Raw genomic sequence first — 26,741 nt, 5'->3', positions numbered from 1 at the left:
TTTATTTATTCATTTATTTATTTTTGGCTCTGTTGGGTCTTCGTTGCTGCGCACAGGGTTTCCTTAGTTGCAGTGAGTGGGGGCTACTCTTCGTTACGGTGCACGGGCTTCTCACTGTGGTGGCTTCTCTTATTGCAGAGCACAGGCTCTAGGCGCGCAGGCTTCAGTAGTTGTGGCGCACGGGCTCAGTAGTTGTGGCTCGCGGGCTCTAGAGTGCAGGCTCAGTAGTTGTGGCGCACAGGCTTAGTTGCTCCGCATCATGTGGGATCTTCCCAGACCAGGGATCGAACCTGTGTCCCTTGCATTGGCAGGTGGATTCTCAACCACTGCGCCACCAGGGAAGTCCCTTGTTGAGGATTTTTGCAACTATATTCATCAGTGATATTGGTCTGTAATTTTCTTTTTTTGTGGTATCTTTGTCTGGTTTTGGTATCAGGGTGATGGTGGCCTCATAGAATGAGTTTGGGAGTGTTCCTTCCTCTGCAATTCTTTCGAAGAGTTTGAGAAGGATGGGTGTTAGCTCTTCTCTAAATGTTTGATACAATTCACCTGTGAGGCCATCTGGTCCTGAACTTTTGTTTGTTGGAAGATTTTTCATCACAGTTTCAATTTCATTACTTGTGATTGGTCTGTTCATATTTTCTATTTCTTCCTGGTTCAGTCTTGGAAGGTTATACCTTTGTAAGAATTTGTCCATTTCTTCCAGGTTGTCCATTTTATTGGCATAGAGTTGCTTGTAGTAGTCCCTTAGGATGCTTTGTATTTCTGCAGTGTCCGTTGTAACTTCTCCTTTTTCATTTCTAATTTTATTGATTTGAGTCCTCTCCCTCTTTTTCTTGATGAGTCTGGCTAATGGTTTATCGATTTTGTTTATCTTCTCGAAGAACCAGCTTTTAGTCTTATTGATGTTTGCTATTGTTTTCTTTGTTTCTATTTCATTTATTTCTGCTCTGATCTTTATGATTCCTTTCCTTCTGCTAACTTTGGGTTTTGTTTGTTCTTCTTTCTCTAGTTCCTTTAGGTGTAAGGTTAGATTGTTTATTTGAGATTTTTCTTGTTTCTTGAGATAGGCTTGTATAGCTATAAACTTCCCTCTTAGAACTGCTTTTGCTGCATCCCATAGGTTTTGGATTGTCGTGTTTTCATTGTCATTTGTCTCTAGGTGTTTTTTGATTTCCTCTTTGATTTCTTCAGTGATCTCTTGGTTATTTAGTAACGTATTGTTTACCCTCCATGTGTTTGTGTTTTTTACGTTTTTTTCCGTGTAATTCATTTCTAATCTCATAGCGTTGCGGTCAGAAAAGATGCTTGATATGATTTTAATTTTCTTAAATTTACTGAGGCTTGATTTGTGACCCAAGATGTGTTCTATCCTGGAGAATGTTCTGTGCGCCCTTGAGAAGAAAGTGTAATCTGCTGTTTTTGGATGGAATGTCCTATAAATATCAATTAAATCTATCTGGTCTCTTGTGTATTTAAAGCTTCTGTTTCCTTATTTATTTTCATTTTGGATGATCTGTCCATTGGTGTAAGTGAGGTGTTAAAGTCCCCCACTATTTTTGTGTTACTGTAGATTTCCTCCTTTATAGCTGTTAGCAGTTGCCTTATGTAGTGAGGTGTTCCTATGTTGGGTGCATATATATTTATAATTGTTATATCTTCTTCTTGGATTGATCCCTTGATCATTATGTAGCGTCCTTCCTTGTCTCTTGTAACATTCTTTATTTTAAAGTGTATGTTATCTGATATGAGTATTGCTACTCCAGTTTTCTTTTGATTTCCATTTGCATGGAATATCTTTTTCCATCCCCTCACTTTCAGTCTGAATGTGTCCCTAGGTCTGAAGTGGGTCTCTTGTAGACAGTATAGATGGGTCTTGTTTTTGTATCCATTGTATCCATTTTGTATCCATTCAGCAAACCTGTGTCTTTTGGTTGGAGCATTTAATCCATTCATGTTTAAGGTAATTATCGATATGTGTGTTCCTATGACCATTTTCTTAATTGTTTTGGGTTTGTTTTTGTAGGTCCTTTTCTTCTCTTGTGTTTCCCACTTAGAGAAGTTCCTTCAGCATTTGTTGTAGAGCTGGTTTGGTGGTGCTGAATTCTCTTAGCTTTTTCTTGTCTGTAAAGCTTTTGATTTCTCCATCGAATCTGAATGAGATCCTTGCCAGGTAGAGTAATCTTGGTTGTAGGTTCTTCCCTTTCATCACTTTAAGTATATCATGGCACTCCCTTCTGGCTTGTAGAGTTTCTGCTGAGAAATCAGCTGTTAACCTTATGGGAGTTCCCTTGTATGTTATTTGTCATTTTTCCCTTGCTGCTTTTAATAATTTTTCTTTGTCTTTAATTTTTACCAATTTGATTATTGTGTGTCTCTGCATGTTTCTCCTTGGGTTTATCCTGTATGGGACTCTCTGTACTTCCTGGACTTGGGTGGCTATTTCCTTTCCCATGTTAGGGAAGTTTTCCACTATAATGTCTTCAGATATTTTCTCTGGTCCTTTCTCTTTCTCTTCTCCTTCTGGGACCCCTATAATGTGAATGTTGTTGCGTTTAATGTTGTCCCAGAGGTCTCTTAGGCTGTCTTCAATTTTTTTTTTTAATAAATTTATTTATTTTTATTTTTGGCTGTGTTGGGTCTTCGTTTCTGTGCTAGGGCTTTCTCTAGTTGTGGCGAGTGGGGGCCACTCTTCATCGCAGTGCGCGGGCCTCTCACTATCGCTGCCTCTCTTGTTGCGGAGCACAGGCTCCAGACGCGCAGGCTCAGTAGTTGTGGCTCACGGGCCCAGTTGCTCCGTGGCATGTGGGATCTTCCCAGACCAGAGCTCGAACCCGTGTCCCCCGTATTGGCAGGCAGATTCTCAACCACTGCGCCACCAGGGAAGCCCTGTCTTCATTTCTTTTCATTCTTTTTTCTTTATTCTGTTCCGCAGCAGTGAATTACACCATTCCGTCTTCCAGGTCACTTATCCGTCCTTCTGCCTCAGTTATTCTGCTATTGATTCCTTCTAGTGTAGTTTTCATTTCAGTTATTGTATTGTTCATCTCTGTTTGTTTGTTCTTTAATTCTTCTAGGTCTTTGTTAAACATTTCTTTCATCTTCTCGGTCTTTGCCTCCATTCTTTTTCCGAGGTCCTGGATCTTCTTCACTATCATTATTCTGAATTCTTTTTCTGGAAGGTTGCCTATCTCCACTTCATTTAGTTATTTTTCTGGGGTTTTTTCTTGTTCCTTCATCTGGTACATAGCCCTCTGCCTTTTCATCTTGTCTATCTTTCTGTGAATGTGGTTTTTGTTCCACAGGCTGCAGGATTGTAGTTCTTCTTGCTTGTGCTGTCTGCCCTCTGGTGGATGAGGCTATCTAAGAGGCTTGTGCAAGTTTCCTGATGGTAGGGACTGGATATTCTGAGAATTTTTTAATACTCAGAAAGAGAAAGAGGAAGGCACCAATTGCCATTCCAGACCAGTCTGACCATTACACATAAGAGTGGTGTGCTTGGTTCTCAAGCCTGGGAAAAATGCCTTGATTTTGTTCTGTATGTGCAGACTTTTAAAAAATGTTTTATTGCTGTATGGGAATGCATCATTAAAGTATACAAATCTTAACATGTATAGCTCAATGAATTTTTCATACACACACAGACACACGCGCGCACACACACACACACACACACACACACACACGTAAAACTACAAACAGGTTAAGATATAGAATGTTTTAAGCACCCCAGAAGACTCCCTTGTGCCCTTCCCAGTTTATATCTTCTAACCAAAGGTAATTGTGCTTCTGACCATTTATTATCATTGATTAGTTTTTTTATTCATGAATTGCTAATAAATGGACTTATACAAAATGTTCTGTTCTCTGTCTAGCTTCATTTATTCAACACATGAGCGTGAAATTCATCCAGTTTGGGTTTTTTTTGTGGTTTTAAAAAAATTGCTGGGCTTCCCTGGTGGCACAGTGGTTGAGAGTCTGCCTGCCAATGCAGGGGACACGGGTTCAAGCCCTGGTCTGGGAAGATCCCACATGCCACGGAGCAACTAGGCCCATGAGCCACAACTACTGAGTCTGCGCATCTGGAGCCTGTGCTCCGCAACAAGAGAGGCCGCGACAGTGAGAGGCCCGCGCACCGCGATGAAGAGTGGCCCCCGCTCGCCACAACTAGAGAAAGCCCTCACGCAGAAACGAAGACCCAACACAGCCAAAAATAAATAAATAAAATTTTTTAAAAAATTGCTGTATAATATTCCATCGTATGAATTTGCTACAATTTCTTTATCGTTCTGTTCATTGACACTTGGTTTGTGTCCAGTTTTGAAATATTATGAATAAAGCTGCTGTATGCTTTTTTTCACACATGTCTTTTGATGGACGAAGCATTCACATTTTTTTGGTATATGTTTATATGTCTCAGAGTGGAATTGCTGGTTTTTCAAAGGAGCTGTACCAGTTTTTACTCCTGACCAGCCATATATGAAAGTTCCAGTTACTCTACATCCTCACCAATAATACCAGCACTTGGTTGTTGTCTTTTAATTTTAACCATTCTGACAGGGATGTAGAGGTATCACACTGGTTTTAAATTGTTGTTTCTTGATAACCAGTGATGTTGAACATCTTTTCATATGTTTATCAGACATTTGGCTGTCCTTTTTTGTGAAGTGTCTGTTCACATCTCTTGACCAATTTTTAAATTGTCTCTTTTTCTTATTGATTTGTAGGAGTTTTTAGTATTTGGATATAAGTCCTTTGTCAGATATATGTATGGCAAATGACATTTCTTTTCCTAGCCTGTTGCTTGCTTTTTCACTTTCTTAATTGTGTCTTTTGATAAATGGAAGTTTTTAATTTTAATGAAGTCCAAATTATCAGTCTTCTTTTCCATGGAAAGTGCTTTCATGCCTTTTCAAGAATCTTTGCTTACTCCAAGGTTATGAAGATAGTTTCCTGTGTTTTATTCTGGAAGCTTTATTGCTTTACCTTTTACGTATAGGTCTGTGATCTATCTCAAATTAATTTTTGTATATGAATTAAAGGTAAAGATTAAGATACATTTTTTTTTCTTATGGATAGAAGTTGATCCAGTACCATTATTGAAAAGCCCATCATTTTTCTACTCTATGACATTGGTGCCTTTGTCATAAATCAGGTGACCAGCCATCTATCTGTGGCTCTCTTTCCTAACTCTTCATTCTGTGCCATTGGACTATTTGTTCTATCTTAGTACCATTACTACATTGCATTAATTATAATTTCTTTATAGTAAATCTTGATATTTGATAGTGTGGGTCTTCTTTTAGGATTGTACTGGTTATTCTAGGTCCTTTGCATTTCTGTATGAATTTTAGAGTCAGCTTGTCAATCTCTACCCACCACACCCCCAAAATTAAAAAAAAAAAAAAAACCTGCTGGGATTTTGATTAAGATTATCCAATGGTTAGGACTCAGTGCTTTCACTGCAGAGGGCACAGGTTCAATCCCTGGTCAAGGAACTAAGATCCCATGAGCCTCACGGCGGTGGCCCAAAAAAAAAAAAAAGATTACCTAAGAGTTTTATAGTTTAAATCATACATTTAGGTCTTTTCTCCATTTGAGTTAATTTTTGTATATGGTGTTAGGTAAGGGTCCAACTTTATTCTTTTGCATGTAGTTATCCAGTTTTCTCAGCAGCATTTGTTGAAAAGACTCTCCTTTCCTCATTGAATAGTCTTAACATTGTTGTTAAAAATCATCCCTGGCGGTCTAGTTGTTAGGACTCGGCACTTTCACTGCCAGGGCCCAGGTTCAATCCCTGATCAGGGAACTAAGATCCCTGTGTGGTACAGTCAAAAACAAAACAAAACAAAACAAAACAAAAACTTTTGACCATATGTGCAAGGGTTTATTTCTAGGCTCTCTATTTTGTCCCATTGGTCTCTGTGTCTGTCTTTGTGCTAGTTCCACAGTGTTTTGATTACGGTAGCTTTGTAGTAAGCTTTGAAATCTGAAAGTGTGAGTCTTCAGTTTTGTTCTTTGTTTTTGAAGATTGTCTTGGCTATTCAGGGTCCCTTGAGATTCCGTATGACTTTTAGGATGGATTTTTCTATTCTGCAAAAAATCTTTGAGATTTTTATGCAGACTGCATTGAATCTGTAGACTGCTTTAGGTAGTATTGACATGTTAACAATAATAAATCTTCCAATCCATGAACATGGAATGTTTTTCCATTTATTCATGTCTTCTTTAATTTTTTTCAGCAATGTTGTATAGTTTTCATTGTGTAAAGCTTGCACCTCTTTGATTGAGTTAATTCCTAGGCATTTTATTCTTCTTTTTTTTTTTTTTTTTAATTTTTATTTATTTATTTATTTATTTATTTATTTATTTATTTATTTTTGGCTGTGCTGGGTCTTTGGTTCATGCGAGGGCTTTCTCCAGTTGCGGCAAGTGGGGGCCACTCTTCATCGCGGTGCGGGGACCGCTCTTCATCGCGGTGCGTGGGCCTTTCACTATCGCGGCCCCTCCCGTCGCGGGGCACAGGCTCCAGAAGCGCAGGCTCAGCAGCCGTGGCTCACGGGCCCAGCCGCTCCGCGGCATGTGGGATCCTCCCAGACCAGGGCTCGAACCCGTGTCCCCTGCATTAGCAGGCAGATTCTCAACCACTGCGCCACCAGGGAAGCCCCTATTTTATTCTTCTTGATGCTTGTGTAAATGGAATTGTTTTCATAATTTCCTTTTCAGGTTGTTCACTGTTTGTGTATAGAAATGCAACTGATTTTCATGTGTTGACTTTGTGTCCTGCTACTTTGTTGAATTCATTTATTATCTCTAGCAGTTTTTGTTTTTGTTTTTGTTTTGGTAGAATCATTAGGGTTTTCTTTCTTTTCTTTTTTAAATTAATTAATTAATTAATTTTTAGCTGTGTTGGGTCTTCGTTGCTGTGCATGGGCTTTCTCTAGTTGTGGTGAGCGGGGGCTACTCTTCGTTGTGGTGCGTGGGCTTCTCATTGTCATGGCTTTCTCTTGTTGTGGAGCACGGGCTCTGGTGCACAGACTTCAGTAGTTGTGGCACGTGGGCTCAGTAGTTGTGGCTTGTGGGCTCTAGAGCTCAGGCTCAGTAGTTGTGGTGCACGGGCTTAGTTGCTCCATGGCATGTGGGATCTTCCCAGGCCAGGGCTTGAACCTGTGTCCCTTACATTGGTAGGCAGATTCTTAACCACTGTGCCACCAGGGAAGCCCAGGGTTTTCTATATATAAGATTATATCATCTAAGAACAGAGATAATTTTGCTTCTTCCTTTCCAATTTGGATACCTTTTATTTCTTTTTCTTGCCTAATTGCTCTGGCTAGAACTTCCAGTACTATGTTGAAAAGAAGTGGTGAAAGCAAGCATCATTACTTGTTCCTGATCTTAGAGGAAAAACTTTCAGTCTTTCACCTTTGAGTATGATGTTTGCTGTGGGGCTTCCTTCCTCCCTTCCTTCCTTCCTCCTTTCCTCCCTCCCTCCCTCCCTCACCGGGTCTTAGTTGTGGCACGCGGGATCTTCATTGCTGCATGTTTTTAGTTGTGGCATGTGGACTTCTTAGTTGCTGCATGCGAACTCTTAGTTGCGGCATGCATGTGGGATCTAGTTCCTCGACCAGAGATCGAACCTGAGCCCCCTGCACTGGGAGCATGGAGTCTTACCCACTGGACCACCAGGGAAGTCCCAAATGGGTTTTTCATATATGGCTTTTATTATGTTGAGATATTTTCCTTCTATTCCTACTTTATTGAGTGTTTTTATCATGAAAGGGTATTGAATTTTGCTGAATGCTTTTTCTGAACCAGTTGAGATAATCATGTGATTTTTTTTCCCTTCATTCTGTTAATGTGGTTTATTACATTGATTGATATTCATGTGTTGAACCATTCTTGCATTCTGGGAGTAAATCCCACTCGGTCATGGTGTATAATTCTTCTAATATGCTGCAGAATTTGGTTTGCCAGTATTTTGTTGAGGATTTTTCATCAGTGCTCATAAGGGATATTGGTCTGTAGTTTTCTTGTATTGTCTTTGTCTGGCTTTGGTATCAAGGTAATGCTGACTCCATGGAATGAGTTAGGAAGTGTTCCTCCTCTTCAATTTATTTGAAGGTTTGAAGAAGATTGGTATTAGTTCTTCTTTAAATGTTTGGTTGAATTCACTGGGTCCAGGGCTTTGCTTTGTCAGGAGATTTTGTGGTTTTTTTGGCTGTATTGGGTCTTCGTTTCTGCGCGCAGGCTTTCTTTAGTTGCAGCGAGTGGGGGCTACTCTTTGTTGTGGTGCGTGGGCTTCTCATTGTGGTGGCTTCCCTTGTTGCGGAGCACGGGCTCTAGGCACGTGGGCTCAGTAGTTGTGGCACACGGGCTTAGTTGCTCCGCGGCATGTGGGATCCTCCCAGACCAGGGCTCAAACCCATGTCCCCTGTATTGGCAGGCCTATTCTTAACCACTGTGCCACCACGGAAGCCCCTGTCAGGAGATTTCTAATTACCGGTTCAATCTTCTTACTAGTTAAAGGAATATTCAGATTGTCTGTTTCTCTGTGGTTTAGTTTTAAGGGTTTGTGTTTCTAGGAATTTGTCCACTTCATGTAGGTTATCCAGTTTGCTGGTATACAGTTGTTCATAGTACTCTCTTATAATCCTTTTTTAATATAGTTAATTAATTAATTTAATTTTTTTGGCTGCGTTGGGTCTTTGTTGTGTGCGGGCTTTCTCTAGTTGTAGCGAGCGGGGGCTGCTCTTCGTTGTGGTGCATGGGCTTCTCATTGCGGTGGCTTCTCTTGTTTCAGAGCGCGGGCTCTAGGCACGTGGGCTTCAGTAGTTGGGCTTGTGGGCTCTAGAGCGCAGGCTCAGTAGTTGTGGCGCACGGGCTTAATTGCTCCGCGGCATGTGGGATCCTCCCGGACCAGGGCTCGAACCCGTGTCCCCTGCATTGGCAGGCGGATTCTTAACCACTGCGCCACCAGGGAAGCCTTAATCCTTTTTATTTCTGTAGAATTGGTAGTGTCGTTTCTAATTTTAGTAATTCAGGTATTTTCTCCTTTTTTCTTAGTCTGTTGAGCTAAAAGTTTGTCAATTTTGATCGTTTTAAAGAACCAACTTTTGGTTTCATTGATTTTTCTCTATTTTTCTGTTTCCTGTTTCATTTACCTCTGCTCTAATCTTTATTACTTTCTTTTTCTGGCTTTAGGTTTAGTTTGTTCTTTTTCTAGTTCCTTAAGTTGTAAAGTTGTGTTCACAACTAGAAATCAGATTCTGCCCCTTCCACAGGGCTTGCTCTTTTTTTTGTCTTTTTGATTGTCGTAAGCTGTTTTTTTTTGTTTTTGTTTTTGTTTTTTGTTTTTTGCCAAGGATCAGCCTGAGGTATAAACTTAAGGTCTTCTCTGGTCTTTTTTGAGCCTTTCCCTGGGCATGGGTGATTATTTTCTAATTTTCCCCAGAGATTCAGTTGTTTTTAAAATATCCTAGTCTTTAATGTGTGGCTTTTAGAAGGGGAAAAAGAAAAATGAGGTGCGTGTGTCACTACTTTAAATCCCCTGGGGGACTTGCCTTGTGGAGCAGTGGTTAAGAATCCGCCTGCCAGTGCAGGGGACATGGGTTCGATACCTGGTCCAGGGTGATCCCACATGCTGCGGAGCAACTAAGCCCATGTGCCACAACTACTGAGCCCATGTGCCACAACTCCTGAAGCCCATGCACCTAGAGCCCACGCTCCACAACAAGAGAAGCCACTGCAATGAGAAGCCCGCGCACCATAACGAAGAGTAGCCCCTGCTCACCATAACTAGAGAAAGCCCGTGTGCAGCAACGAGGACCCAATGCAGCCAAAAATAAATAAACAAAAAAAAAATTAAAAAAAAAAGAACCGTACAGCCAGTGTCTACTTCTTCCTTGTATTTTCTGTAATCTGATGAATTTATAGATGGAGAGTACAAAGTAGAAACTGAATGTCCTTTTATTATCAAATTGGGCTGATAGATAAAAAATATATATAATCTCATTTCGTTTTACAGTTCATGGTTAGGGACTGTAGAATTATAGAGCACTGTTAAGAAATTTCTTCCAACTTCCCAGTGGGTTTTTTGGGTTTTACACACTCCACAATGTTTTTGTGTGGTGGGGGTAAAAAAGATCTGTAGTGCCTTCAGAATATACAAGCACAATAGAGAAATAGATGCAGTTTAAATTATTTTTATTTTTTATTTTTTTTAACATCTTTATTGGAGTATAATTGCTTTACAATGGTGTGTTACTTTCTGCTGTATAACAAAGTGAATCAGCTTTACATATACATATATCCCCATATCCCCTCCCTCTTGCATCTCCCTCCCACACTCCCTATCCCACCCATCTAGGTAGTCGGAAAACACTGAGCTGATCTCCCTGTGCTATGTGGCTGCTTCCCACTAGCTATCTGTTTTACATTTGGTAGTGTATATATATCCATGCCACTCTCTCACTTTGTCCCAGCTTACCCTTCCCCCTCCCCGTGTCCTCAAGTCCATTCTCTATGTCTGTGTCTTTATACCTTTCCTGCCCCTAGGTTCTTCAGAACCTTTTTTTTTTTTTTTTTTAAGATTTCATATATATGTGTTAGCATACAGTATTTGCTTTTCTCTTTCTGACTTACTTCACTCTGTATGACAGACTCTAGGTCCATCCACCTCACTACAAATAACTCAGTTTCGTTTCTTTTTTGGCTGAGTAATATTCCATTGTATATATGTGCCACATCTTCTTTATCCATTCATCTGTCGATGGACACTTAGGTTGCTTCCATGTCCTGGCTATTGTAAATAGAGCGATGCGGTTTAATTTAAAATGAAACTAACTTGTTTACTTGTTGTCAGGAAATTAATCTTTAATAAAGTTAACATAGTCTATAATGAGTACTTAATCAGATTATTTTTCTTATCCAAATTAGGAGAATTGTCTGTTTAATTAAAGTCAATAGCTTTTATTGGAGTTCTCTAATGAAAATACACATTTTCAGTCCTAGGATTCAAAGAGACTTTTGCAGGTCTTAACTTTCTGAATTTTGTTTTAGATGGTTTAACATAGTATAGAGTCTCCATATCTTTTAGAATAATGTTTAGGTTTTAGAACAAATAATTTTTTAAAAATTTGGTTTTTTTAAAAAAATTAATTAATTTATTTATTTTTGGCTGTGTTGGGTCTTCGTTTCTGTGCGAGGGCTTTCTCTAGTTGCGGCGAGCGGGGGCCACTCTTCATCGCGGTGCGCAGGCCTCTCACTGTCGCGGCCTCTCACTGTCGCGGCCTCTCTTGTTGCAGAGCACAGGCTCCAGATGTGCAGGCTCAGTAGTTGTGGCTCACGGGCCCAGTTGCTCTGTGGCATGTGGGATCTTCCCAGACCAGGGCTCGAACCCATGTCCCCTGCATTGGCAGGTGGATTCTCAACCACTGCGCCACCAGGGAAGCCCAGAATTTGGTTTAATGTTGACATTTATCCAAAAAATGCTAGATGCCAACATGCTCTTAAATTGCCTAATTTAGTGACATTTTGCATATTTGTTCTGTTGCTAATTGCAAAAATTGATTTTTTTTGTAGTTCTTTGTAGTTTACAAAATGTTTTCTCAGAGTTTATATTTAATATTTGCTAAAGTTTTTTGAAAAGGACAAGGCAAGTACATTGTACAGATGATTTAAGATTACACTTAATGTAATTGGTAGAGATCTTAAACGTAGGTCTTTTGACTCTGCTGTTCCACTTTCCATTGTACGATGTTGCCTCTTATAGTTATCTTATAATTTCATTTGCTTCTCACTTTATGAAGTACTTTCACGTTATCTCAGAATTCTCTAAGTAAGCCTTTTTAGAAATCCTGGTGTTTGATTTAAAGACAAGTGCTGTTTCTACAACGTTTGGAACCCCTGATAAAAAAATCTTGGACCTTGTTTACCATTATTTTAGTTTAAGCTCTTTTAGATTAATTGTGGTAGGCTAACTACTATGACTAATAATCTCTGGTTCTTGTTGGTTTGGGACAGAAAAGTTTATTTTCTTTTGTATTGTCACTCTTGAATACAAGGTCTGTCTATCTTCTGATACAGTCATGTTCAGCACACAGCCTCCATGGTCCCTGGGAAAAGGGAAGAAAGTATAGGAAAGGCACATAAGATACATGAACCTGGAAATTACTACCAATTATTACTAGTCACTGTCCAGGAGTAATCACTTGCAAATGAGTGGCCCTACTCATTTGCAAGAGGACTAGGAAAGGTATACTATACAGTTCTATACATAAATCTTTGGTGGTCAGCTTGTCTTCTCGTCCACATTCCCTATACAGTGTTGGTCTTTAAGTACATTCAGGAGTTAATACTAGTAGCTAAATGACTGGTATGGGCTCTGCAGTCATACTGCTTGGGTTTGAATCCTGAGCTGTACTGTATCTTTGGCCAAGCAGTTTAACTTTTCTAGACCTTTTATTGAATCATTCATTGCTTAGTTTATTTATTCACCTATCCTTTCACTCATTCCATAAATTTTTTTTTCATAAATATTTTTTGATTGCTCACTACATTATAGGCAATATTGTAGATGCTGGGGATCCAGAGATGAATAAGACAGAAAAGGTCCCTGCCCTTATGGGTCTTTCTTGCATTATACTGAGAAGAGACAATGAGCAAATAAACAAAATAATATTAGAATGTATTAAGGGCTATATTGGAAATTAGAATATGATGTGATAGAGGTTAATTATGGAGGGAACGTTACCTCCAATTCCTTTTTTGTAGAATGAGAATGATATCACCTACCTAAGAGCTGATGTGGGGATCAAATGAAACATTGCATGTAAAGAACATAGTAAATGTTCAGTAAATATTATTTGATATTATTACTTAGGCTTCTTTTAGCAGCTTGATCAATGTTCTGTGAACCCTGATGGAGAAAATGCAGCAGAATAAGATATCTACATTGGCATCTTAGAATTCAGCTGAGTTGATTGCTGTCATTTTAAAGAGCTGTGTTTGCATTCCATTGGCCAGTGTTGTATCAAAATGAAAAGAGAAAGAGCACTTAAGCACAAGTTCTAGAAATCTTTCTGATACTCCCCAAAGGAGGATTTCAGATGTTCTCAGTATAATTATATGTTGAGAGCCAAGAAGTTTCTGAAGTATGTATTTCTTGAAATTTTAAAAACTCAAACTATGAAGCTGTTGAAAAATACCACCTACTTTCTAGCCAACTAATAAACTTTTTCTTTTATTCAAAGTAAATAATCTTATTCATTAATGTGGTCTGCAAATATGTAATACACTCAGGGTAGTTTGTTACTGTAGCTGGGGATTCAAGAGGGGGAGTGGAATCAGACACGTTTCCTACTCTCATGAAATTTCTAGTTCAGTGAAGTTTGCAAACAAGATAATAACAAAAGTATGATAAAGCTTTAATGGAGGAAATTCAGATCTCTGTGAGAGCAAATAGGGACCTAAAACCCAGATGAAGGGGTTGAATCAGGCACTGCTTATTTGAGGGAAGTTCCTAGCTAATTAATAAACATTAGCCAGGGAAAAGCTAAATACTAAGAAAGTGAAAGTATTAAGCAGAGGAAAGGGTTTAGAGCTACACTGTCCAATCCAGCAGCCACTAGCCACATTTAAATTTAAATTAACTAAAATTAAAAATTCAGTTCTTCACTTGCATTAACAACACTTCAAGGCTTGGTAGCCAATGTGGGTAATGGTTACATTGCCTTTTGAACAAATGATGCTGTAGCAATTGGACATCCGTAGACAAGAAAATAAACCTTAACCTAAACTTCACACCTTACACAACAATTGATATGACATGGATCATGGGTTTTTTTTTTTACAATGCAGATATAGAATATTTTCATCATTGCAGAAAGTTCTGTTGAGCAGTGCTGATTTAGAAGGCTGTGAGACCAAAGGAAATACGGCATGTTAATGAATTATAAGAAATATACAACAGTAGAATTTGATTTCATTTGTCCAAAAAATACTAGTATTTTAGGAATTATCAGAAACATTTTATTCTCATTTTTCAAAATGTGAAAATCATTTGAAATTACATCAATTTTTAATTTAGCATAGGTAATGGCAACTGTATTTAAATAAAAAATATACTGTTTATAGACCAAGATGAATATTCTTTAAGAGCTTTTACATTGTCTTTTTTTTTTTTTTAATTTTTATTTATTTATTTATGGCTGTGTTGGGTCTTCGTTTCTGTGCGAGGGCTTTCTCTAGTTGTGGCAAGTGGGGGCCACTCTTCATTGCGGTGCACGGGCCTCTCACTATCGCAGGCTCTCCTGTTGCGGAGCACAGGCTGCAGACGCGCAGGCTCAGTAATTGTGGCTCACGGGCCCAGCCGCTCCGCGGCATGTGGGATCTTCCCAGACCAGGGCTCGAACCCGTGTCCCCTGCATTGGCAGGCAGATTCTCAACCACTGTGCCACCAGGGAAGCCCTACATTGTCTTTTTAACGAATGGTGCTGTAGCAGTTGAACATCTTTAAGCAATAAAACCACTTTAACCTAAACCTCACATCTTATACAAAAATTAATTCAAAATGGATTGTGAAATTAAGTGTGAATTGTAAAACCATAAAACTTTTAGAAGAAAGCACAGGAGAAAATCTTCAGGACCTCAAGCTATGAGAAAAGTTCTCGGACATGATACCAAAAGCATGATACTAGAAGAAAAAATTGATAAATTGGACTTCATCAAAATTAAAAACTTCAGCTCTGTGAAAGATCCTATTAAGAGGATGGAGGACTTCCCTGGTGGGCCAGTGGTTGGGACTCTGCACTCCCAATGCAGGGGGTACTGATTCAATCCCTGGTCGAGGAACTAAGATTCCACGTGCTGCACAGCATGGCAAAAAAAAAAAAAAAAAAAAAAAAAAGGATGGCAAAGACAGGCTATAGACAGGGAGAAAACATTTGCAAACCACGTATCTGACAAAGATCTTGTATCTAGAATATGTAAAGAACTTTGAAAACTCAACAGTAAAAAAGCAATTCAGTTAGAAATGGGCACAAGACATGAACAGACATTTTGCCAAGGAGGAGATAAGATGGCAAATAAGCATGTGAAAAGATTTTCCACATTATTAGCCATTAGAAAAATGCAAATTAAAACCACAATGAGATATCACTATATGCCTTATAGAACAGTTAAATAAAAAAATAGTGATAATACTAAATGCTGGCAAGGATGCCAAGAAACTTTATCCCACCTAAACTGCTGTTAGGAATGTAAAATGGTACAACCACTCCACAAGATAGTTTGTCAGGTTCTTAAAAAACTAAACTTGCATTTACCTCATGACCCAGGAATCACATTTGGCATTTATCACAGAAAAATAAAAACTTGTTCACACAATAACCTGTAAGGTTCATAGTGTGTCATTTTTCATAGTCAAAAATTAGAAACAAGCCAAACGGAAGAAGAGTTAAACAAACTGGTATATCCATACAATGCACTAGCTACCATTCAGCAATAAAAAGGAACAAACTGTTGATACACACAAGTTGGAAGGTTCTCCATGGAACTATGCTGAGTGGAAAAAGAGACAATCTCAAATGGTTACATACTGTGATTCCATTTATATATATAACATTCTCAAAATGGCAGAGCTACAGAGATGACACTAGATTAGCGGTTGCCAGGGAACAGGAACTGGTTGAAGACTGTGAACGTAAACGGGTAGCACAAGAGAGTTCCTTTGTGGTAATGGAAGAGTTCTGGATCATGACTGTTACGGTGGTTACTTGAATCTACATATGGTATAAAATTGCATAAAATTACACACATACTTTATTATACAGTGGTAAATTTTATGAAGGAATAAATATTTTGAGTCTTATCCCAAAAGTTACTGAAATTTAAAATGGAGATTGTAGTATTTTTTTCCATAACTAGACTTTGTATTTCATCATATGCCAAGATTCATTTCCAGGTGATGATTTTTTGTATGATGTTGTTATATGTACATTTTCAGTTTGAAGCAATTTATATTATGGAAATTTAATTTTGTATTTTTATTATCTCTACATTGTGTTGTCATGTTTCTAATATATTCAGATCTGTTCCCTCCAAGTAATGTAGCAGAACTGATAATAGAACTCCTCTTATTGAAGCTGCTTTAGTCTGTCCTATACCTTCAGGCTTTAACCCTCCAGCTTTAGTTAAATTAAGCAGGCACAGACCTTTGCTATGGAAACGTACAGAAACATAACAAACAACTTAGCTTAGTTTCTTCTACAAAGCAGAAGGTAACCTGAAGAGAAGTATCCTGATATTAGATGAAAGATTTTAGAGAATAGTGTTAACAGTAGCAATAATTTGTTGCCTATAACATTGGCAGCAAATGGGATGGGATGGAATGATAGTCTAATTAATTTATTTGATGTTCTTTTAAAGTCCTTGAGTTGCAAAGGAGAAGCCCTATTTTTCTTATGCTGTAGTATATATGCTTGGAGCAGATGTTGGCTGAAATATGTGTTATGAAATATATTCCCTTTGAAATCTTATATGCCTGATTACCTTCCCCCATCACTGGCTCATTTTACTATCAAAGTATAAAGGACAGGTGGCTTATGTCTTTGCCAAGCTGGTATTAATATGAGTCATCTAATATGACTGGGATACTTTGGAATATAGTACTTACTGGTATGTTACGTGATATTTGGGTAACTTAATAGATAGCAATAAAATTTTTAGTTTGTATTTTCTATTTTAGATTTTACTACTTCATTTTAAACAGCTACTTTAGTGGTTATAATTCTTATTTAAATAATTGTGTTGACTAACCTCGTGTTATTTTGTTCCACCAAATTGTACTCTTCCATTCCAAAATTCATTCATTCAGCAATGATTAAATGCCCATAACGTGATAGGTACTATACTAGGCTCTGGAGATAACAAGAATGACACTGTCCCCTTCACAGTACTTTGAGGCAAGTGGTAAAGTTGTTGGTGCTTCTTCCTCCACTACAAGAACAGTTGGTTCCATAGAATAATTTGTTCAATGTAGGATTAAACATGAAAGAGCAACAATAAGTATAGCAGAAAGGATGATTAGCCATGAGTTTGGAGTAGTTCCTTAATCTTTCTTTGCTTAAGATTCTTCATCTATAAACTGGAAAAAATGGCATGTACTCCACAGGAGTTTTAGAATTACATAAACTAATTTAGTTAAAGTATATCACCACTCTCTACCTTTACTTTTTCACCTCTGTGTCCAAATTTGGATGACTCTCATTCTACATTATCACTTACCACATCTGCCTCCTTACAAACCAAAAGGGAAAAGTGACTGAACCATATTTGTGTGCATATGCATACATACGCCCACACTGTTACTATTTCTTCTTTAGTTATTGATTTATTTAGGCTTTATTTTTTTTTTTACTGTAATCATGTTGGCATTTTATTTTTTATGGAATATTTTCCATTCAATTCAAGCTTTAACATTTATTAACTTGTTTATACCAAAATATGTAAAAAGAAATCACAACTGAAATATTGATAGATTTCTTAAATACACAAATATTTAAATATTTACAGAAAACTGCAATTTCCAGTTAAATATACTAGATTAAACACATGTGTTTACCTTCATTAGACATTAAACAGTTACAACTTAAGCTTGTTGGTTGGAGAGAAAGAACCAGTAATTAAGAAGCACAAATCATTTTACACTAAAGAACCTTGGAAAGGCTCAGGGGGTTGAGGCACTGGTGTCTCTGAAAGTGGGATGTGAGGTGAGGCCGAAAACAGAAATACTGTTGAAGGTCTACAAAAGAAGCAGTTAAACTTCCCAGATTTTTCTCCCTTATGTGGTATAACGAAGTGATAACCACTGGCTTACCTTGGGAGAATTCTGGAGATTTATTGTCTAGAGGGAGTGAAATAGAAGTTCTAGGTTCTAGAATAACTGAAGGCAGGGCTTGAGGATCTGTACAGAAAATGGGGTAGGGATGAAAGGGGAGGCATAATGAAAGTCTGTGTACTGAATAGGGAGAGCTTTGACTCCTCTTAACTCCCAAAATGCTTGCAGTAGGTTTATGTTCCCTAGACAGGAGACTGGAGGATTTGCTTTTAGGCAAACTGGTCCAAGATAAAATACCAGTGTGCCTCCTGACTTGCAAATCTTCTAAGGCTAGTGGTTCTCAACCCTATCAGATCCAACCCCACTCTTAAAATTTTAAACAAATATTTTATAATACTTTATTTACCTGAAATGGAAATTCAAGGACAACATAATCAGCCTACACGTATAATTTTAGAAATACCAATATAATGCTTTTATTATTAAGAGGAAATAAATTTAGAAAACGGTTATAAACAAATTATAACAAAAAGTTATGTTTCAAAATGAAAAGGCTTGGTAATGACTATAGAGAAAACAATGAAATAATTAGATACTTGTACCTACAGCATCACTACATCACACTTGCACATAGGCAAGTGTGTTGATCAGCAACCTAAATTCCACAAGTGAGTGGCATTACTAGCAATGACATGATTTTCTGAAATGAACAACTTTTGCTAAAGTTTACCTCGGGAATTCCCTGGTGGTCCAGTGGTTAAGACTCTGTGCTTCCAATGCAGGAGGTACGGGTTCAACCCCTGGTCGGGGAGCTAAGATTCCACATGCCGCGCAGCGCAGCCAAAATAAATAAATAAATAAAGTTTACCTCAGTTGACATGGCAGTTGCATTCATGAAAAATTCATATGTGTTAAAACTGCGATTTGGGTGGTATTTATATATACTAAGGAGTTGGGTTCCAAGTTCGTAAACGTTTCTGTATACACGAATATATATGATGGGACATTCTGAAGTTCTGTGCAACGTAGGCTAGTTCCTCTCTTTGAAGAACAATGATTATCTCGTGCATTGATAGGAGTTTGAATTTCTGGCCCCTTTCCATTAAGTACCTATATGCACCTCACTCATCATGTTGCCATACTCATTCATTTATAAATTGACTGAGCCTGTTTTGGGGCAACAATGGCAGAGTAGTTAAGATAGAGAGTATACTGGCACTCTCATCATTTTACGCTGCTGCTCAGGGAGCTACAAATCACAGTGATGCAGTTAAAACTCAGTAGTGTTTAAAGTGCTATGAGTACTGAAACTTTTACAGTGCATACTCATCATGTCATCATGATGTCATCATTCTACTCATCATGTCAAAACAAGAAACGGAAAGAGGATTTCAGTCATCCTTTTAAAGCACAGTAGACTCTATTTTGTTATTGTGCAATAACGCTATGGCTGGGCTAAAAGAATGTATGTATTATATGGCCTCACATTTCCATCTAGATGTCTCACTGTTACCTTGAATACCACATGACTAACATTGAAAACATTACCTTATCTTCCTCCAAACATGTTCTAAATCAGTGACTTCTTCATTTCTTTATTTGCTAGTGATACCATCATTCTCTTGGGTACTGAAGCTCAGAACTTCGAATTTCTTTGTTCCCTTCTCTTTATTATTCTATTCGTAGCCAGTTACAAAAAATCTCTTTAGGATCTCATAAGAAAGACTTATTGCATTAATCGTCCTTCATTTCTATTTTCTATTTATGTTCTCACTTCTACCCTTGTTTAAATTTTCAGTACACATGATTTTAGTGCTTCAGCCTCTTAGCTGGTTTCCATGATTTCGTCTTTTCTCTGCTTCACAGAGCCTTAATTGCTTTTTATCATGTGCTTCCCTATATCCTATATTATTATTATTTTTTTAATAAATTTATTTATTTTTGGCTGTGTTAGGTCTTCGTTTCTGTGGGAGGGCTTTCTCCAGCTGTGGCGAACAGGGGCCACTCTTCATCGCGGTGCGCGGGCCTCTCACTGTCGTGGCCTCTCCTGTTGCGGAGCACACACTCCAGACGCACAGGCTCAGTAGTTGTGGCTCACGGGCTTAGTTGCTCTGCGGCATGTGGGATCTTCCCAGACCAGGGCTCGAACCCGTGTCCCCTGCACTGGCAGGCAGACTCTTAACCACTGCACCACCAGGGAAGCCCCTATCCTATATTATTATTATTAATAAATTTCTGCCTTTTAAGGTCTTCACTAATTCCTTAAAATTAAATACATGCCACTTTGTTCTTTTTTTTAGTGTCACCTGTATAATACTGGCTGAAGCAGTGACATTTGATACAGATATTTCCATAATGGATCCTCAATAAAAAGAGGAAGGGGTGGAGTGGTGAACAAGACAAAGTTTCTGCCTTTTGGGAACTTATGTGGTAAAAAGGAAAACAGATATAAACGTATAAAATACTTTTTAAAAATTAATTAATTAGTTTATTTATTTATTTTTGGCTGCATTGGGTCTTCGCTGCTGCCCACAGGCTTTCTCTAGTTGTGGAGAGCGGGGGCCTACCGTTCGTTGCAGTGCGCGGGCTTCTCATTGCGGTGGCTTCTCTTGTTGTGGAGCACAGGCTCCAGGCATGCAGGCTTCAGTAGTTGTGGCACGCAGGCTCAGTAGTTGTGGATCACAGGCTCTAGAACGCAGGCTCAGTAGTTGTGGGGCACGGGCTTAGTTGCTCTGCGGCATGTGGGATCTTCCTGGACCAGGGCTCAAACCCGTGTCCCCTGCATTGGCAGGCAGATTCTTAACCACTGTGCCACCAGGGAAGTCCCTAAAATACTTTTGATAGTGATAAATACTATGAAAAATAATAAAACAGGATAAAGGGATAGAAATGTGATGTTTTAGATAGGGTGGTTTTCTCTGAGAAGTTGACCTTTGAGTGTAGAGCTGAAGGAATGAGGTAATATGAAGATCAGCAGGAAGAATATTCCAGAGGGACAAAATATTAAGTGTGAAGGTCCTGAGGTTAGGAATGAGCTTGAGTGGTTCATGCAATAAGGCCAAGATGGCCAGAGCAGACTGTGGAAGGGAGAGAGTAGGAGAAGGTAAGGCAACAAGTTATCCAGGGCCCAGATCACACAGGACTTGTAAATCATCATAGGGCATTTGAATTTAGTTCTGAGTATGGAAGGAAGCCATTAGAGAGTTCTGAGCAGGGGTGTAAAGTTATCTGGTTAATGTTACAAGTTTGTTCTGACTCCTGGACAGAGAATAGGCTATCAGGGAGCAAGAGTAAGAACAGGGAGAGCAGTTATAAGGCTATTGCAATGGTCCAGGCTTTATTTGCTTCTCTATAAAGGCACAGGGCTGAAAATCATGCTGGGTAAATTATTTTATCTGATAATAGGCAAAAGACTTCATGTCCTTTCCTGGGTGGAGGAGGATAATCAATAAATTATGTTGCTTGGTTACAAACTCCACCGTAAAGCCAGGGATGGGCAAGCAGGAGGGAGTAAAGCAGTCACCTGAAGGACAACATAATCAAACAAAACTCTTTCTACATATTTGAAACTCTGACTAGATTCCATACTTCAAATCTGGATGCACACTAATAGCTAACATTTGTTAGGTACATGCCAGACACTGAACTAGGCACTCTGTATTTGCTATCATGTGTCAGGATACTTTACAAAACCATAGTGCAGAAACAGAAGAGAATTTCTTTTAAGGTTATTAGGTAGCTCATAAAATCTCAGGTTTGGAAGCTATGTGGCCTAGAACAGTGTGCAGCCACCCTAGCCAGTTTTGCTCTAGTGAAAACATCACTGACACTGTGACTCACAACCCCAACTTGTAGGGACAGTGCTTAGGACTGGGCATCAGAAACTCCACCACTACTGTCTTGAAGAGCTGGGCACTCCGCTGTGCTTACCAAAAAATTGACTTTAGGCAGTCTATGTTATTGCACCCTTGCTGGTTCAGTGGAATAAAACAGCCATAGAGCAAATCTTCCTCCCAGAGGCATTTGGGGCCAAAAGTAGGAGTGGGGATTGCTGAGCGAGATCTCTCTGAGATTTGTAAGATCTCCACCAAGTGCACGTAAGCCACCATCTCAAAGCAGAGGAATCTGACTAAAGCTGCAGTAAAGCCGATACAGCTTAAGAACTGTGGCCTGACCAAAAAAAAAAAAAAATAGCATCTCTCTTTCTGAAAGTAAATACTTGCTACTTCAGTTCCTAGAGTTCTTTTATACAAAATGTCTAGTATATGTTAAACTATACATACACACACAAGAAAGTGTGAACCACAGCTAAGAGAAAACAATCAATAGAAGCTAGCCCAGAGATGACCTAAATCTAACTCTGTGTCTGGGTTGGAGTTATCAGAAAGAGACTTTAACATAACAATGATGAAAATGCTAAATTATCTAGTAGAAAAGGTAGGCTAAATATGTGAAGAGATGAAAAAAATTTTTTTAATCAAAAGGATAATGATAAGGACAAAGATACAAGAAGAGAAAACTACAGACTAATATCCGTAAAGAATATAAGCACAGGGCTTCCCTGGTGGCGCAGTGGTTGAGAATCTGCCTGCCAATGCAGGAGACACGGGTTCGAGCCCTGGTCTGGGAAGATCCCACATGCCGCGGAGCAACTAGGCCCGTGAGCCACAACTACTGAGCCTGCGCGTCTGGAGCCTGTGCTCCGCAACAAGAGAGGCCGCGATAGTGAGAGGCCCGCGCACTGCGATGAAGAGTGGCCCCGCTCGCCACAACTGGAGAAAGCCCTCCCACAGAAACGAAGACCCAACAGAGCCAAAAATAAATAAATAAAATTTAAAAAAAAAAAAAAAAAAAAAAAAGAATATAAGCACAAAAATCCTCAACATAAAACTAGCAAACCAAATCCAACAGCACATTAAAAGGATTATACAGCATGACCAAGTGGAATTTACCTCAGAAATGCAGATGATTCAACATATGAAAATCAGTTGTTGTAATATGCCATACTAATAGAATGAAGGCATAAAAACCACACGATCATCTCAATTGACACAGAAAAGGCATTTGACAAAATTTATCAGCGTATCATTTTAAAAAAAAAAAACCAGCAAACTAAGAAAAGGGGGAAAGTCCTTAACATGATTAAGGTCATTTATGAAAAGCCCACAGCTAATAACATCATACTTAATGGTAAAAGACTGAAAGCTTTTCCCCTAAGATCAGGAGCAAGACAAGGATTCTTGCTTTTGCCACTGCTATTCAACATTTGTGCTGGAAGTTCTAGCCAGAGCTGTTAGGCAATAAAAAGAAATAAAAGACATCCAAAATGGAAAGGAAGAGGTAAAGTTATCTCTATTAACAGATGACATGCTCACATACTTTAAAAATCCCAAATAATCCCCAAGAAAGCTGCTAGAGCTAATAAATGAGTTTACGAAGTTTCAGGGTAGGAGATCAACACATACTTACCAGTTGTGTTTCTGTGAATCACTGATCAACAACCCCAAGAGGACATTAAGAAAACAGTTTTCATTTACAATAGCATCTAAAAGTATTAAATACTTAGGAATTCATTTAACCAAGGAAGTATAAGGACTTGTATGCTGAAAACTGTAAAATATTGCTGAGAGAAATAAAAATAAATGGAAATATATAAAGTGAAAATAAAATCCAAATATACATGAAACAAAAATAAATAGAAAGACATTCTGTGTTCATGGAGAGGAGACTTAATTAACATTGTTGTTAAGATATCAGTACTGCCCGAAGCAATCCACAAATTTAATGCAATACTTACCCAAATTCCAACAACCCTTTTTGCAAAATGGAAAAGCATATCCTCAGATTCATAATGGGGACTTCCCTGGTGGCACAGTGGTTAAGAATCTGACTACCAATGCAGGGAGCAGGGTTTGAGCCCTGGTCCAGGAAGATCCCACATGCTGCAGAGCAACTAATCCCATGCGCCACAACTACTGAGCCCGTGTGCCACAACTACTGAAGCCTGCATGCCTAGAGCCCATGCTCTGCAACAAGAGAAGCCACTGCAATGAGAAGCCTGCTCATCGCAACAAAGGGTAGCCGCCGCTCACCGCAACTAGAGAAAGCCCGCACACAGCAACGAAGACCCAACGCAGCCATAAATAAATAAATAAATAAATTTATTTTAAAAAAATTCATATGGAATTGCAAGGGGCCTCAAATAGCTGAAACAATCCTGAAAAAGAAGAGTAAAGTTGGAGGACTCCCTTTCCCTGACTTGTAACATACTACAAAGCTACAGTATTTTAAACAGTATGATACTGGCATAAAGACAGACCAATGAAATAGAATAGAAAGCCCAGAAATAAGCCCTAACATATATGGTCAATTCATTTTTGATAGGGTTCCAAAACCATTCAGTAGGAGAAATGACAGTCTTTTCAACAAATGGTGTTGAGAAAATTAGATATCCCCATGCAAAATAATGTAGTTGGATCCTTACCTTACATTATATACAAAAATTAACTAAAAATGGATCAAAGACCTAAAACTATAAAATTCTTAGAAGAAAACATGAGGAAAATCTTCTCAACATTGGATTTGGTAATGGTTTCTTAAGTATGACACCTAAAGAACAGGCAACAAAAGAAACAAAATAAATTAGACTCCATCAAAATTTAAAAACTTTTGTGCATCAAAGGACGCAACCAAGAAAGTGAAAAGACAGCCTGCAGAATGGGAGATTATATTTGCAAATCACATAATTGCAAGGGATTAATATTCAGAATATATAAAGAACTTGTACAACTCAGCATCAAAACAAATATAAATGCACACCCATATGTACTCCCAAAGAATGTTGAATTTTTTTGTTTAAGCAGGCACTTAACTTGGTTGGAGTCAACCTGTAAAACCTGTCTCCCTGTGGTTGGTGGTAGCTCATAATCTCATTTCAGTTATTTTAGCCTTAGGCTGCTTGGATCTATCCTGTTCCTGAATAGTTTACAGGTCAGCCAAAGGATTGGGCAGAGTCTATATATATATAAAATTTGGAGTTCCTCCTCTCTGGCTGTCTCTTTTCTGGGATTTGCCTCTTTCTTTCCAGAGGTTGTGACAGACTCTGTCTGTCCTTGGTTCTTCAAGCCCTTCAGACTGTAGATTTCTTTGGTAGTTTTAGTCACACTGTAAGGCAGGGACTGTGGCTTTCCCTCAGGTTAAAAGCCTTAAAAACAGGAAACACACCTTTTGTTATTCTCTTCTTACATGTGTCAGTTTGTTTACAGTATCTGCTTACTTTGGTGTTCTCTCCATCCTTTCAAGGTGAGTCCAATGGGTGCTACTCAGCCATCAGACTGGACATAGGAGTCTCCCTAAGTGCTTTAGGCTCTGTTTCTTTTAACTGCCTCCTTTCTTGTGGTCGCTGTTTTTACCTCCAGCACCTGCTGGTCATCACCCTTATTAATCCTGTGTAGCCATCTTAACCTCAGCAGTAGTGAAGGGTACCAAAGAAAGTCAAGTAGCCTAGCTTGTTAAGTCAGTTGAAATTTTAACTTGGAAACATGGAATAGGATTTTTCAGATCCTTTCTACTAAAAGTGTCTCTGATTTTAACAGCCTGTTAGGGGACCTTCCCACATACCCTGATCTTTAGGTCTGGTCTGGATGGTTAATGTTGCCTGGAGCACAGAATCAACATTTCTTTTGTATTCTCCACAGCACTCTACCAAGGCTTTTCAAAATTTAGGTTGATCTAGATTTTAATGCAAAAAAACTCCCTCATCCCTTTGTAATATATTGCAGCATTTTATAACTCTTAAAATATTTCTGCAATTTAGAGGGCTGTTCACTTATTACTTGTTTTTATTATTATCTTTTTTGAAATAACATTTTATGTATCAATAGTATATGATACAAATATAATAGACTTACTGTTGTAAGCTTATTGTAAAATGCATGGATAATGAATTGTATTTTTCTGTGTTTGCTCTTCCAAATAGCTCCTGGGCTATAGTGAAAAGCCGATAAATCTACAGATGTTTATTGGAACAGCAGATGATCGATATTTACGGCCTCATGCATTTTACCAGGTGCATCGGATCACTGGGAAGACAGTTGCTACTGCAAGCCAAGAGATAATAATTGCCAGCACAAAGGTTCTGGAAATTCCACTTCTTCCTGAAAACAATATGTCAGTCAGGTATCTTGAAACATATCCCAAAAGGGACTGTTCTTTCTTTTCCTAAAATAACTTTCAGAAGAAAAGTATATTTATTTTTATAGTACAAAAATAAGTCATTGACCTAAATTAACTGAATAACATTATGTAAATAATTATAGTATATTTGATAAGGTTGGTACCACATTTCCATAAAGAAAATTCAATTCAGCAAAAGTTTATGACCATGTAGTACCAGCCAAGCATCATGCTAGGTGATAGAGACAAAAGTATATGGACTTTTTTTCAAGTAGCTCACAGTCTAATAGGGTAGACAGTAAGTAAACAATTGCAGTAAAATTATGATTGTTAAGTTTCCTTGAGGAAAACTTCAACTCTACTTCCAGGTGTCCCATTTCACCCATTTCCAAATAAAATGAGGTGGCCAACTTCTGAATGAGAATGCAGTAGAGTTTTGTTCAGGTGGATTAGTTAGGAATATATATAGTACCTGTAACAGAAACCTGAAATGCAGTGGCTTAAACAGCTAGAGGGTTAATTTTTCATTCCATGAAAGAAATATACACATAGGCATCTTAGGGCTAGCACAGTGGTTCCATAAGTCATTGGGGCCCCAAGCTCCTTCTGTTTATTCTTCTCTGCTAGTATTAGCATGTGGTTTCCATCCTCAAGATTGCCTCATGATCCACAATAGCTACTGGAGCTCTAGCCATCATAACTGTAATCCTGGAAGGAATAGGAAGAACGG

At 38.5% G+C, this 26,741-nt stretch overlaps 1 protein-coding gene across 4 annotated transcripts in view; it reads left to right on the top strand.

Annotated features, from left to right (window-relative positions):
* The window catches only part of NFATC3 (nuclear factor of activated T cells 3), a 133,096-nt gene that overhangs the window by 51,897 nt on the left and 54,458 nt on the right, over nucleotides 1-26,741 (top strand). For all 4 annotated transcript variants that reach the window (XM_057533829.1, XM_057533828.1, XM_057533826.1 and 1 more), the window contains exon 4: nucleotides 25,815-26,014. In XM_057533829.1, the coding sequence (XP_057389812.1) occupies nucleotides 25,815-26,014 (200 nt within the window). The remainder of the gene's footprint in view (nucleotides 1-25,814; nucleotides 26,015-26,741) is intronic.

This window comes from Balaenoptera acutorostrata, chromosome 19 (genome assembly GCF_949987535.1).
Source record: "Balaenoptera acutorostrata chromosome 19, mBalAcu1.1, whole genome shotgun sequence".
Taxonomy (NCBI): Eukaryota; Metazoa; Chordata; class Mammalia; order Artiodactyla; family Balaenopteridae; genus Balaenoptera; species Balaenoptera acutorostrata.
Note: the sequence above shows the minus strand (reverse complement) of the source record. Positions and strands in the feature narration are given on the sequence as shown.